At 39.4% G+C, this 13,168-nt stretch overlaps 1 protein-coding gene across 2 annotated transcripts; it reads left to right on the top strand.

Annotated features, from left to right (window-relative positions):
* The first annotated feature begins 368 nt into the window (after positions 1-368).
* Positions 369-11,077, top strand: LOC144016690 (E3 ubiquitin-protein ligase TRIM35-like). Of its 2 annotated transcripts, XM_077518015.1 has the most exons (3): positions 369-385; positions 2,367-2,481; positions 9,643-11,077. In XM_077518015.1, exon 3 carries the CDS (start codon positions 9,801-9,803, stop codon positions 11,046-11,048), a length of 1,248 nt encoding a protein of 415 aa, XP_077374141.1. In that variant the 5' UTR covers positions 369-385; positions 2,367-2,481; positions 9,643-9,800; the 3' UTR covers positions 11,049-11,077. The 2 variants fall into 2 exon arrangements, with proteins under 2 accessions (XP_077374141.1, XP_077374140.1); XM_077518014.1 differs by lacking the exons at positions 369-385; positions 2,367-2,481 and adding an exon at positions 8,571-8,690.
* Positions 11,078-13,168: the final 2,091 nt, after the last annotated feature.

The following is a 13,168-nucleotide window of genomic DNA, read 5'->3' as shown; positions in this document are numbered from 1 at the left end:
ACGTGAGGTTTCATGTCATTCCGTGTGGGGGTGGGTCGTTGGGGGGTGGCCTCTCCTAATGTGGGCTAAAGCACACATTAGCACACAACATGTAGCATGGCCTAGCAGAGTAAAAGTCACCTGGACGTTTACTGCCCAGGTTAGGGACCGTCCACAAAAATTACATTTCCGGACTGAACAATGTCAATGGCGACTTGCAGACGTTCCCCAACTTCAATTAGGCTAGCTGAATGAGTACTCCTTATCGGCCAGTTTCAACCTGGCTTTCGGCTGGACACATATCTTTGGCAAGTCCTCCGTGGCTGTACTGAGTTTGAAGAAGTGCTTCTTTGCTATGGGGTATAATTCCACCTTTGATGTCCGACGTCGGACGAAATAATTCCTTGTGAGTCTCTTTGTTGTCACTGGAGCCATGTCATTCAAATGTGTATTTTATAGGGATGTCACAATAAGGGCAATATTGCGATATTAAAACTGCCACAATATCGTCGTCATGTTCACAATATTTGAAAGGATCACATTTGTTAAAAAAGTCAGGTTGATTTCCATTTGTGCATTTCTAGCACCCTCTAGTGGCTAGTTTATTAGTGCAATGTATTTTTCATTAGGGATGTTTTGGCCTTCTATGTTTAAAATCTATGCTAATTGTCAGATGAAGGGGAACCTAATTTTCTTGTGAGGCGATCAATGTGTGCTTTAGCAAGTGCCTCAATATTGTTATTAGAGATTGTAGGTGGTTTATATGCATTGCTGTTATGTACAAAGGCACAATATTGTGCATTTTTTTTTTTTTTTTAGTATGAGTTCATTTTTTACAATATTGTGATGTTTTTTATAATATCGCTAACGTCCCCACAATATTGTGATAATTATTGTACCGTGAACTTCATATCGTGATAATATTGTATCGTGATGTTTGGATATTGTTACATCCGTAATGAAAAGTGCTTTTGTTTTTCAATATTTCAATTTCAGCTTCCTGCCTTCTGCCATTAGATTGAAAGTCAAAAAATAAAAAAGGAACTTGAAATTTAAAAACAATGACATTGATATATTGTATTTTATCTTTCAGTGGAATCTTTATTAGTTCCAATACTCTTTTCAACAAAACCTTTTCTACAATGCCATTGTTTACTTTCGTTCTTGTACCATAATTTTTAATGGGCAAAGAGTTGTTCGTGAGGATCACATCATTAGATAAGACATGCAAAACCTTTTTTATTTTTATTTTTTATTTTTTTTATTTGTTTTTAGTATGAGCTCTTTTTTACAATATTGTGATCTTTTTTAAATATCACCAACGACCCCACAATATCGTGATAATTATCGTATTGTGACCTTCATATCGTTATAATATCGTATCGTGATGTTTGGATATCGTTACATCCCTAGTATTTTGCACACGATGCATCACGTGACTGTCCAAAATGGCCGATACTGTACTTAATGTAAAAATATTCATAAGAAGTGCTATAAAATCGTAATCGCTCAACATAAATTGACAATTTATTTCAGGGAAGAGTTTAAATTAACCATTTCATACAATTGCTGGTTAGTTTTTCATAAGTCTTTTATTCCTTTAAAATTGATAACAAAAAGAAGCAACATCATATCTGTCTAAGATAGGTCGGCTTAGCTTAATGCTAACAAACAATGCAAAATCCCATAGACAGGTTTAATAAGTAGCATCTATGTGGCGGTGTTGTAATGCTTTTAGCAACAATGTGAACATAAGTGCTGGATCAATACATAAATAAAGATTAAATACTGTCAGGCATATATTCTTTTTCCTTTGTGAAAAACGACTAAAGGCCTTGATGCACCAATCCGACGTCAGCCAAGTTTGACCGATGATTATCACCTGTGGCGTCAAGCATGACCATCGGCACGTCACGCCGGAAAAATGACGGAAGTACATACCGCAACAGACTAGATACCAACGTGAATTATTAAGTACCTTCTGCGCATGCTTGAGAACTAATCCCTCTCCATACCATCGATGGCAGAAGTCATCATTCATCATTGTTAGAAAAAGGCAACCGCAAAGCTCTTACTGGGGGGGTGGGACATAAAAACGTAAACACTGCACGATGCATTCCCACGCGAAGCACATCCTCAGGCTCTTTACAGAGTATCGCGCAATATAAAAGTAAATCCTACTTAATATATCCACTTACTCTCCATGTCTTGCCATAGTTTGGCTTTCACCACTCGATCGTCAGACCCTTTAATGGTATTGTAACCATAGTGATGAAAATATCTTCTGTTCTCATAATTACACCCAATAATGATAATGTGCAAAATAAGCAAAATTGTAAAGGCTTGATTATCCATATTTGTCATGTTCTGTTCTTTCCTCATGCTAGGTAACATCCAATCAGAGTGATCAAATGTCTCAACGGGCCGACGTCGATTGGACATATCAAATCTGCTGAAAATGCCTCCCAGACGGTCCCCAACGGAATCCGATGTTTTACGACGGTGATTTTTACATTAATCAGATGGTGCATACCGACGCCGGGACACTTTTGGACTTTGGCGTTGGAATGGTGTATCGATTTGAGGCCTTTTAATATTACAGCATCTTACGGAGTCACTTAGTGATATTAGTAGTTTTGAAACTTTTTTTTTTTACGTGTGTGTGTACGCGTGACTGTATTATCAGAGGTGGGCATTCCGTCAACATTGTCATTTTTTGAAAGACAGTTTTCTTGGGTTTTATAAACAAATTAATACTTTTAAATTTTTAAATTGTGGACCCTGAATCTATAATCGATGAAAGTTTAACTTTTTGAATGGAATTATGGAACTTAATCAACTTTTCCAAGATATTCAAGTTTTTTGGAATGGTCTGTACAAATACAATTCCCAGAGGTGGGCATTCCGTATCGCATGGCAGAATGCCCATTTTAGTGACGATTGACAGATTGATGATTACAATGGGGTTCAGCTTGGAATATTGACGGACTGACAATGACAAAGGGGGTCCTGACTCTTGACGATTGCCAAATGACAGATGTTCAAAATTCCACCTCTGTCTATTATACTACGTACATCTGGTGACCAAGTTGCGCACACAAGCAGGCATGGCAATGGCTTAATTATGATGCGCAAACTGCTTTTCAATTTTCAAAGTACAATGTTATAAAATTATTTTCTTCATTAAAAACACACATTCCAAAAAATGGGCTGGATTTTTGTGGGGGCTGGAATGAATTAATTGCATTTCTGTTATTGTAATGGGAAAAGGTGATTTGAGATACGAGTGTTTTGCGTTTTAAACGTGGTCACAGAGTTAATTAACGTATGTGAAAATTCCACTTAAGTAATTTAAATATTTGTACTCCTTTTATTTGCAAATCTGACCACAAGTGAGATACAGTATTTTTATGACTGATATATCACATATTCAACTATGGCGTTAAAAAAGGAAACTAAATCATCCTTCATGTATTTCCAGTTTTTTCGATCACTTTGCCTTATTCACATGACTTACGAGGTTCTAATTGCTACAGTATAAGAAATGCTTGAGCCATAAATACATGCAACATCATGATGAAAAACGTCTAATGTTGTTTTTTTATTCTGACAAGTTTCCCTCCTTCCTCCTCCCTTGCTATCCAGCTTCCCTCCGGAGCTGCTGTGATTTAAGGCGAGACAGAGGACCGGTTGCCTGTCTGTCTGTCTGTCTGATGCGAGCTGTACTCACTCTACAGGCAGACGGGAAAAGAGAGAAAGCGAGAGAGAGTGAAAGAGACACAGAAAGAGTAGAGAGAAGTGGTGAGATATGAAAATTCACAGCATGGGCTCAAAAACCTTAAAAGCATGTTATGAGAGTAAAATGCAGTGGAAGGCACTAGGCGGTCTCTGCTGGCCTAAACACGATCAGAAGCCCTCCATTTACAATAAAAATTCTAATATTTATTTCATGAAATTGTATTAATTTATTCTCAACAGTCTCTTAATTTCCTAACATTTCTCTTACACGCAGCTATGTTACTTTTTTTTTTTTTTTGTACCAATCAGATTTTAGCATCTTTGTGTTGCCAAACCAATCTAATCTCCCAGGGAGATTAGATTAATTCAAACTATATTAGCAATGGGACGGTTTCTTTGAGATATTTTGTCATGGTTCGGATCTCTGCCCTGTTGTGTTTGTGTCTTTCAGTGCCAGTAACGAGGGGGGCGTTCCCCAGCGCCGCACCTGCAACGTTTTAGTAATCAAGACTTTAAAAGGACTCCGAGCAGCAACTGCTAGCTGTCGGATTATTATTTGCTCACCATTGTGTCCAAGTGTTCTCCGCGTTTTCCTGTTTGGTAAAGTTTTGAATCTGCTGTCGTTCTTGGTTTAGTTTTGTATTCACGTGTGTGTCTCCGCGTCGCCTTTTGTTGTTATTCCGTGTTTGATTGATATCGTGTAAATATTTCGTGTAGTCCTTGCCGGTGGCAAGTGTTTTGTGTTATCTATTCGGTCCTTGCCTTTGGCAAGTGTTTTTTGTTACGTTAGTGTTCCTTGCCTTTTGCAAGTGTTTTCTGTTACGTTAGTGTTCCTTGCCTTTTGCAAGTGTTTTCTGTTACGTTAGTGTTCCTTGCCTTTTGCAAGTGTTTTCAGTTACGTTAGTGTTCCTTGCCTTTTGCAAGTGTTTTCTGTTACGTTAGTGTTCCTTGCCTTTTGCAAGTGTTTTTTGTTACATTAGTACTCCTTGCCTTTTGCAAGTGTTTTCAGTTACGTTAGTGTTCCTTGCCTTTTGCAAGTGTTTTCAGTTACGTTAGTGTTCCTTGCCTTTTGCAAGTGTTTTCAGTTACGTTAGTGTTCCTTGCCTTTTGCAAGTGTTTTTTGTTACGTTAGTGTTCCTTGCCTTTTGCAAGTGTTTTTTGTTACGTTAGTGTTCCTTGCCTTTTGCAAGTGTTTTTTGTTACGTTAGTACTCCTTGCCTTTTGCAAGTGTTTTCAGTTACGTTAGTGTTCCTTGCCTTTTGCAAGTGTTTTTTGTTACGTTAGTGTTCCTTGCCTTTTGCAAGTGTTTTCTGTTACGTTAGTGTTCCTTGCCTTTTGCAAGTGTTTTTTGTTACGTTAGTGTTCCTTGCCTTTTGCAAGTGTTTTCTGTTACGTTAGTGTTCCTTGCCTTTTGCAAGTGTTTTCAGTTACGTTAGTGTTCCTTGCCTTTTGCAAGTGTTTTTTGTTACGTTAGTGTTCCTTGCCTTTTGCAAGTGTTTTTTGTTACATTAGTACTCCTTGCCTTTTGCAAGTGTTTTCAGTTACGTTAGTGTTCCTTGCCTTTTGCAAGTGTTTTCAGTTACGTTAGTGTTCCTTGCCTTTTGCAAGTGTTTTCAGTTACGTTAGTGTTCCTTGCCTTTTGCAAGTGTTTTTTGTTACGTTAGTGTTCCTTGCCTTTTGCAAGTGTTTTTTGTTACGTTAGTGTTCCTTGCCTTTTGCAAGTGTTTTTTGTTACGTTAGTACTCCTTGCCTTTTGCAAGTGTTTTCAGTTACGTTAGTGTTCCTTGCCTTTTGCAAGTGTTTTTTGTTACGTTAGTGTTCCTTGCCGTTTGCAAGTGTTTTCTGTTACGTTAGTGTTCCTTGCCTTTTGCAAGTGTTTTCTGTTACGTTAGTGTTCCTTGCCTTTTGCAAGTGTTTTCAGTTACGTTAGTGTTCCTTGCCTTTTGCAAGTGTTTTTTGTTACGTTAGTGTTCCTTGCCTTTTGCAAGTGTTTTCTGTTACGTTAGTGTTCCTTGCCTTTTGCAAGTGTTTTCAGTTACGTTAGTGTTCCTTGCCTTTTGCAAGTGTTTTTTGTTACGTTAGTGTTCCTTGCCTTTTGCAAGTGTTTTTTGTTACATTAGTACTCCTTGCCTTTTGCAAGTGTTTTCAGTTACGTTAGTGTTCCTTGCCTTTTGCAAGTGTTTTCAGTTACGTTAGTGTTCCTTGCCTTTTGCAAGTGTTTTCAGTTACGTTAGTGTTCCTTGCCTTTTGCAAGTGTTTTTTGTTACGTTAGTGTTCCTTGCCTTTTGCAAGTGTTTTTTGTTACGTTAGTGTTCCTTGCCTTTTGCAAGTGTTTTTTGTTACGTTAGTACTCCTTGCCTTTTGCAAGTGTTTTCAGTTACGTTAGTGTTCCTTGCCTTTTGCAAGTGTTTTTTGTTACGTTAGTGTTCCTTGCCGTTTGCAAGTGTTTTCAGTTACGTTAGTACTCCTTGCCGTTTGCAAGTGTTTTGTGTTATTCTCGTAGTCTTGCCTGCGCGCAAGCTTAACTTTTTCGGTTTGTCAAAAATAAATCGAAATTGTATTTTTCCTCCTCTGAGCCTGCGTTTCTGGGATCTGTTTTTTCATCGACTCTGTCGAGTCGTAACATTTTTAAGATGAAAAGTTATTGAAATGTTTTATTTTGTCGCACGCCTTTGTTGTAGCGATTGCATTGTTTGCAAAGAAAAATGCTTTTTTTGAGAATGTAAACATGGGCAAAAACTCACAAAACTTTGCACACACATCTGGCCTGACACAAACCTGAATTATTTAGAGATTTCTTGTGCAATTTGTAATAAATGGCTCAATAGCGCCCTCTAGACATTTTTATGAAGTATTTCCGATTATATGATTCAGCTAAACGTGTGAATATTGGGAGACATACCTACAAAAAAACTATTCTATAGCCATGTGCCAAATCATTTTGATTTTATTTTGTTAATTGCGCATCATTTTTGGCCTATCCATGAAACTTTGCAAACACAAAGCATGGCAAAAACATTTACAATTTGTGCAAGTACCCCAACGTGGCCCGAGTTGCGAGGGCTCTTTATAGCTGCTCACAGCTCTAGTTTTGTGTCTGTTTTTCTTTTACCCAAGCTGGTAGTTATTTTTTGTTACCATTGCTGGTATAAGCTGTTGATGTCATGTTGGTTAAATTTAGTTGTTTGTAAACAGTTTTTCAGTATTCATGAAAACTGCTGTTGGTTACTGCAAGTTTGCAGGAAAGTCGCTAAATTTGTTTTCAAAGCTTGATATTAATGACATTGGGGGTGGGACTTAAGTTTTTCCTCTTCCCACTCCTTTTCAGGCTAGATTTAGTCCAATTTGTCTAGTAAAATTGATATATTGATGTTGACTGCTGCCTGAAATAAATGAACAAAATGAAATGAATGAATGTAAACTGAAATGACTGAAAAAGAAAACAGATTGCAATTCAAGTTCAAACAACTTTTATTCACAGGACATCCACATTACATGACTGTTCAGGGATAAATAAATGGTAAATTAAAAATGAAGGATAAAGATGAGATAAATAGGTGAAAAGTTAGAAAAAAAATCTTGCAACGGCATTCTGGTTATACAAATGTGACACCATCGCACCAAAGAAAGAACATGAGAAGAAAAAAAGCATACTAGTGAATATTTATTTATTTTTAACGGAGTTTGCATCATTTCCTTTCATAAGGACTTTCTTTTATGTTGAAATATAGTCCATCAAATGTCAAACGGTAAAAAAAAATAAAAAAAATAACATGCAACAATTAACTACAGACAGAAGTAATATTTTATTCAAGGGTTATATAATAGTTGAGACACTAAAATTAAATATTCATTGAAACCTTATTGGCTCAACATGGGAACCACTTTACAAAAGGATACCAAAAAAAAAATTGCACCCAAGCAAGTTCACATTCGACTGTGCATCCATTGCAGCCACTTTGTGTCATAGAAGGAGGTTGCCTGAAATGGTAACCAGTAATGTCCATGCCCTTGTACAGAGCACAAACTTTCAAACCGAGAGTACCAAAATGACTGCGTGTCAAGAACACATTCTGCACTTGTGTAGCCTGACTTGTAGAATTGGTTGGAGGTACCCTGGAACAATTTGTTGTCCAGCCGTGACTTACCTGTGTGCCATAGCGAATCCATGTCCGACTTGCATGATTTTTTTTTTTCCCCCACTACATTTTGAAGTCAAAATAATCACAAATCAAATTACAATGATCCAAAGTCCAATGCTTTTCAATGCATACATCACAGAGAGCTTCCTTTCACCGTCATTAGTCTATGTGGTGGTTCTCACGTTAAGTATTATTAAATTAGCATATAGCATTTTAAACTAGCTAATTACGTGGCCATTCGGCTCATTTATGCTCATTTGCTTGTGCTGTGTGAGACATATGCTACTTCACAACAAAATGATTATAGGTAGGGAATAAAGGGCAAATAATACAATTTCACTGGATTCATAATAAGTTAAATGGCGGGTGGAGGAGCAGGGGAAGGAGTTGCGCGTGTGTGTCTGTCCCACTGCGACCAACGGGGGTAAACACTCGCGCGCGAGAGCCAGAGAGCGCTCGGGCGGGTGCTCTCCCGGTTCCACTCCTCCACCTGGAGCCCCCTAAATTTATACGTGTGCGCATAGTTGACGTCACGTTTAAGTGAGACCCTTGCGTTGAATATTGTCACTGACATAGAGGTGTTTTTTGCGCTTGACGTCAGGCACCATCACCGTGTAGTTTCATAATTACCGTGTGCGTGCGTGTTCACACGTGTGTTTCAATCAAGAGATCGTTCCCGTGTGACGTCACCGCGTGTGCGTCACCAAATGTTTTGGATTTCCGAGCAGAAGTCACCGTCCGTGCTCCGGGTGGAGGAGTGGCACCGTCACTTTCCTTCGGTCCCCGTTGGCATCGGTTCGCTTTCCTGTCTGGGAGACCATTTACGTTTGTGTGAGTGGGAAAAAAAAAAAAAAAGACACAGTCGATCGGCACCGTGTCGCTTGTGAAGTTCATCAAACGAATGTATAACCAGTTGATATACAGTATAAAAATTGTGCATTTCAATTTATGCATGGATTTTCACAATTTGCAGTCCTATCCCATGCAAATATCAAATTGAAGTGTTAAAATGTGAAATGTTCCAAGGGAGCATGCCCCCAGACAAGACACACTTAGAGGATTGAATATGAATATGAAATGCTCACCTTCATTCCTGATCCGTTTCATGACAGGAATCCACTTGATTTTAGCCCCTTCCCCCCCAACCCCCCATCTGAGGGTAGACTACCTTCTCGTTGGCACTTGTTAATTTAATACGTCTATAACGCTGTTTTCTGCCTTTATATTTACAAGTCATGTAGTATTTAAAAAAAAACAAAAAACCTCTGTGCACACTACTGCACTGCAAATTTTGTCACCGCAGTCATTATTAGCATAAAAATGTGTCAGTCAAATTACCGGTAAACTCGTCAAGTTCCGTGTGTTTGAATGTTACATTTTTTTTATTTTTTTTTGGAGGGGGGTCTCAAAGTTGGTGTAAAGTTTTTGTCATAATGGTCTAAAATGTTTTGTTTTGGTTTTTTTGTTTTGTTTTTTAAAAAAAGGCCTAAAATTGAACTTTGTTATTCCTGCAAGAACCCTGTCCAACTGTTGATGTGGGGCTTCACCTCTTTAATCAATAATAATGAATCATCCCTTTTTAAAGCAAGTTCCCATAATGCCCATTCTTCCATTTTCTTAATCGCGTACTCCTCGCAAGGGTCGCGGAGGGTGCAGGAGCCTATCCCTTAGATGAAGCTAATGTGCTTTGTTTTGTTTTATTCTTCACTTGATTTTACTCGGATGTGTGATTTCAATATTCTTTTTGATGTGCAAGTGGTAAAATGTTTTTGTGTGTTCGCAGATCACTGGTGCGGATGCAGTCCAGTCAGAAAACTGAAGCAGTAGGGGACTTTTTCAAACTCAAATATTTCCTTCACTTGTGACTGACAGACGCACTGCGGCTCACATGAGAGTGAACGTTGGAAGCTTGTCGACTGAGTCCGTTTCTTCGCAAGGACCATGGACAGCCAAGTTGAAGACCATCTCCAATGTCCAACCTGCTTGGAGATCTTTGAAGATCCTGTCATGCTGCCGTGTAGTCACAGCTTCTGTCGCGCGTGTGTGGAGCAGTGGTGGGAGGAGAAAGGAGATCAATCGTGTCCAGTCTGTAGAAAAAGGTGTCGAACGATGGATCTGCCATCAAACTTAGCCCTGAGGAACGTGTGTGACGCCTTTTCACAAGCCTCAGTGGATCCCAAAGAGAAACTCCAGGATGGCCTGCAGAAAGCAAAGGAAAGACTGAAAGATGACATTGAGGCAAGAGACTTCTGCAATGAACAAGCGACGTACATCAAGGTCCAGAGGGAGCAGGTGGAAAGCAAGATAAAGAAGTATTTCGAGGAGCTTCGTCGCTTCCTGCTCGCTCAGGAGGAGGCCAGGTTGTCAGCTGTGAGGGAGGAAGAGGAGAAGAAGAGTCGGATGATGAAGGAGAAGATTGAGACTCTCGACAGAGTCATATCCACTCTGTCAGACGCGGTCAGAAGCACAGAGGAGCAGCTGACCTCTGACCCCGTTTGTTTCACAGAGAACATAAAGAATACGATAAACAGAATCCAGAAGCTGCCCGACAAACCAGAGCGGCTCAAAGGAGGAGCTCTGCTGGACGAAGTCAAGCATGTGGGCAACCTCAAGTTCAGCGTGTGGGAACGAATGAAGGAGACGGTCTCCTTCAGTCCTGTCATTCTGGACCCAAACACGGCCTGTCTAAAACTCAGTCTGTCCGACGATCTGACCAGTGTGAGTTGTCAAGAAGAACAGCAGCGTCCAAACAATCCAGAGAGATTCAAGTGGAACGATGACGTGCTTGGTTCTGCTTTGGCCTCGGGAACGCACATGTGGGATGTTGATGTGGAAGACAACAGACAGTGGAAACTGGGTGTGGCATATGGGCACCCGTGTTTGCCAAGTGAAATGGACACATGGAGCATTGCACGTTTTGACGATAAATACCGAAAGTTTGTTGGGGCAGTTGGATCGTGGAATCCGCCAGTGAGACTGCGGAGGATCCGAGTTCACGTGGACACAAACGAAAGAAAGATTTCATTCTCTGAATCTCGTACAAACACTGAATTATGCAAAACTGTTCCTTCTGATTGGCCACATTTGTCTGACAACAAGAAAATGTTTCCTTACTTTTGGACACGGGATAAAACTCCTCTGCGAGTAATTCCACTTGCATGTCATGTTATGACTCGAAGTTCGCGATGATGTTTTGCTCCCACAATTGTAATCGATCATTTTGTATGAGATTTATTTCCCCACTCAAATGAATATTTTAGATTGATAGACCTGTTTAGTAAGAGGTGTCATGTGATTTTCCAAAATGTAATAAATAATGAAAAGTTCTGGTGTCACAGTGGTTGAGTGGTTAGCATGTCCACCTCCTAGTTCTGAGGACTCCGGTTCGAGTCCAGGCTCCGGCCTTCCTGTGTGGAGTTTGCGTGTTCTCCCCGTGCCTGCGTGGGTCTTCTCCGGGTACTCCGGTCTCCTCCCACATTCCAAAGACATGCATGGCAGGTTAGTTGGGCGCTCCGAATTGTCCCCAGGTGTGCTTGCGTTGTGGATGGTTGTTCATCTCTGTGTGCCCTGCGACTGGCTGGCAACCAGTCCAGAGTGTACCCCGCCTACTGCCCAAAAGCCAGCTGAGATAGGCTCCAATAATTCAATTAAAAAATCTCAGTATATATTTGTTTTAATATTGACGTATTTGTTTCGTATTTGTTTTGCTTATTTCAAAGTTTATTTCTATTTTCTATTTCTATTCATATTTATTCAATATTTCTATTTCAATATTGTCTCAATATTTTGCATATTTCACTGCTTATTTTCATATTAATTATTTCAATATGTATTTTGCATTTAAATATTTATGCAATTGAGTCAATATTGATTTGAATAATTGAATATGAACATTTAGTTAAATGTTCCATTTTATTTACATACTTTAACTACTTCATTTATTTCAACAGGGTGGCACGGTGGTTGACTGGTGAGCACGGTTGCCTCCCAGTGCTGAGGACGCAAGATCAAGTCCAGGTTTCGGCCTTCGTGGGTGGAGTTTGCATGTTCTCCCTGGATGCGTGGGTTTTTTCCAGGTACTCCGGCAGGTTCATTGGGTGCTCTGAATTGTCCCTAGGTATGATTGCGTGTGTGGTTGGTTGGTTCGTCTCTGTGTGCCCTGCGATTTGCTGGCAACCAGTTCAGGGTGTGCCCCGCCTACTGCCTGAAGCCGGCTGGGATAGGCTCCAGCACCCTCACGACTCTTGTGAGGAGTAAGCGGTTTTGAAAATGGATGGATTTATTTCAACATTTAATCAGTTATATTTTTTGTGATTATTTCCCTATTCATTCATTAATATTCAATTATTTCAAGATTTATGAATAATTAGATTTTTTTCAGTAGCTGTTTTTTTCAATATTTAAATATGCGAGGCACTATTGTTTTTGAAGGAATTATTATTATTATTATTATTATTATTATTATTCTCTGCACAGGATCTCATTTTTGAGACAATAAACGTGAACGAAAACTCACCAAACTTTACACACACAGTACCCCAACATGCCAGTACTCCGACGTGCAAGTACCCCAATGTGGCCCGGGTTGCGAGGGCCCTTTAAGCTGCTCGCAGCTCTAGTTTTTTTTTAAATTATGATTATTATTTTTATTTCTTTTGCAGTATTCCAGTTACTTTGCAAAGACTGGGGAATATCAAAATAAACATGATTGGGCAATATTTTTTTTTCCTCATAGTCAGGAGGATATAGTGTTTTCAAACAGCCTGAGGAAACATGCAATATTGGTAAATATTGGTCTTTCTTTAAAATTGTCTGTCACTGTTTTAGGAAGGAAATATCCTGTATCAAAAGTACTATTGATATTGTAGTATTTGGTATCGGTGACTACTCAAGAGTTGAGTACTCGTACTGGTATCGGCCTGAGAAAAAGCGTCACCACCTGGCAGTCGAGAGGTACGAGATAGAACCAGGATTTAAAACCCTAACCCAGGTTTTAAAAAATAACTTTAACATTGGCCTTAAAATCCTAATTTGAAACCTATAGACTAGTAGCCCAGGTAAGAAATCCTACATTGAAACCTATTTGGAAAGCCTACATTGAAACCCTAACACTGGCCTTCGATAGCAAATTTAAAACCGTAAGCTTTGTTTTAAAAACATAACTCTGTCCGAAACCTATGACTTTAAACCCCAACTGAGGCTTGAAACCCCAACATTGGCCTTGAAACCCCAAATTGAAACTTAACCCAGGCAATAAACCTGAAATCTCATTTTGAACCTAACACTGACCTTGAAACTTTAATTTGAAC

The sequence above is a fragment of the Festucalex cinctus genome, chromosome 3 (assembly GCF_051991245.1).
Source record: "Festucalex cinctus isolate MCC-2025b chromosome 3, RoL_Fcin_1.0, whole genome shotgun sequence".
NCBI classification, from domain to species: Eukaryota; Metazoa; Chordata; class Actinopteri; order Syngnathiformes; family Syngnathidae; genus Festucalex; species Festucalex cinctus.
The sequence above is the reverse complement of the archived record's forward strand: the minus strand, read 5'-3'. Positions and strand labels throughout refer to the sequence as shown.

Coding starts and splice junctions, on each gene's coding strand:
- LOC144016690 (XM_077518015.1), top strand. CDS start 9,801: ATGGACAGCCAAGTTGAAGACCATCTCCAATGTCCAACCTGCTTGGAG.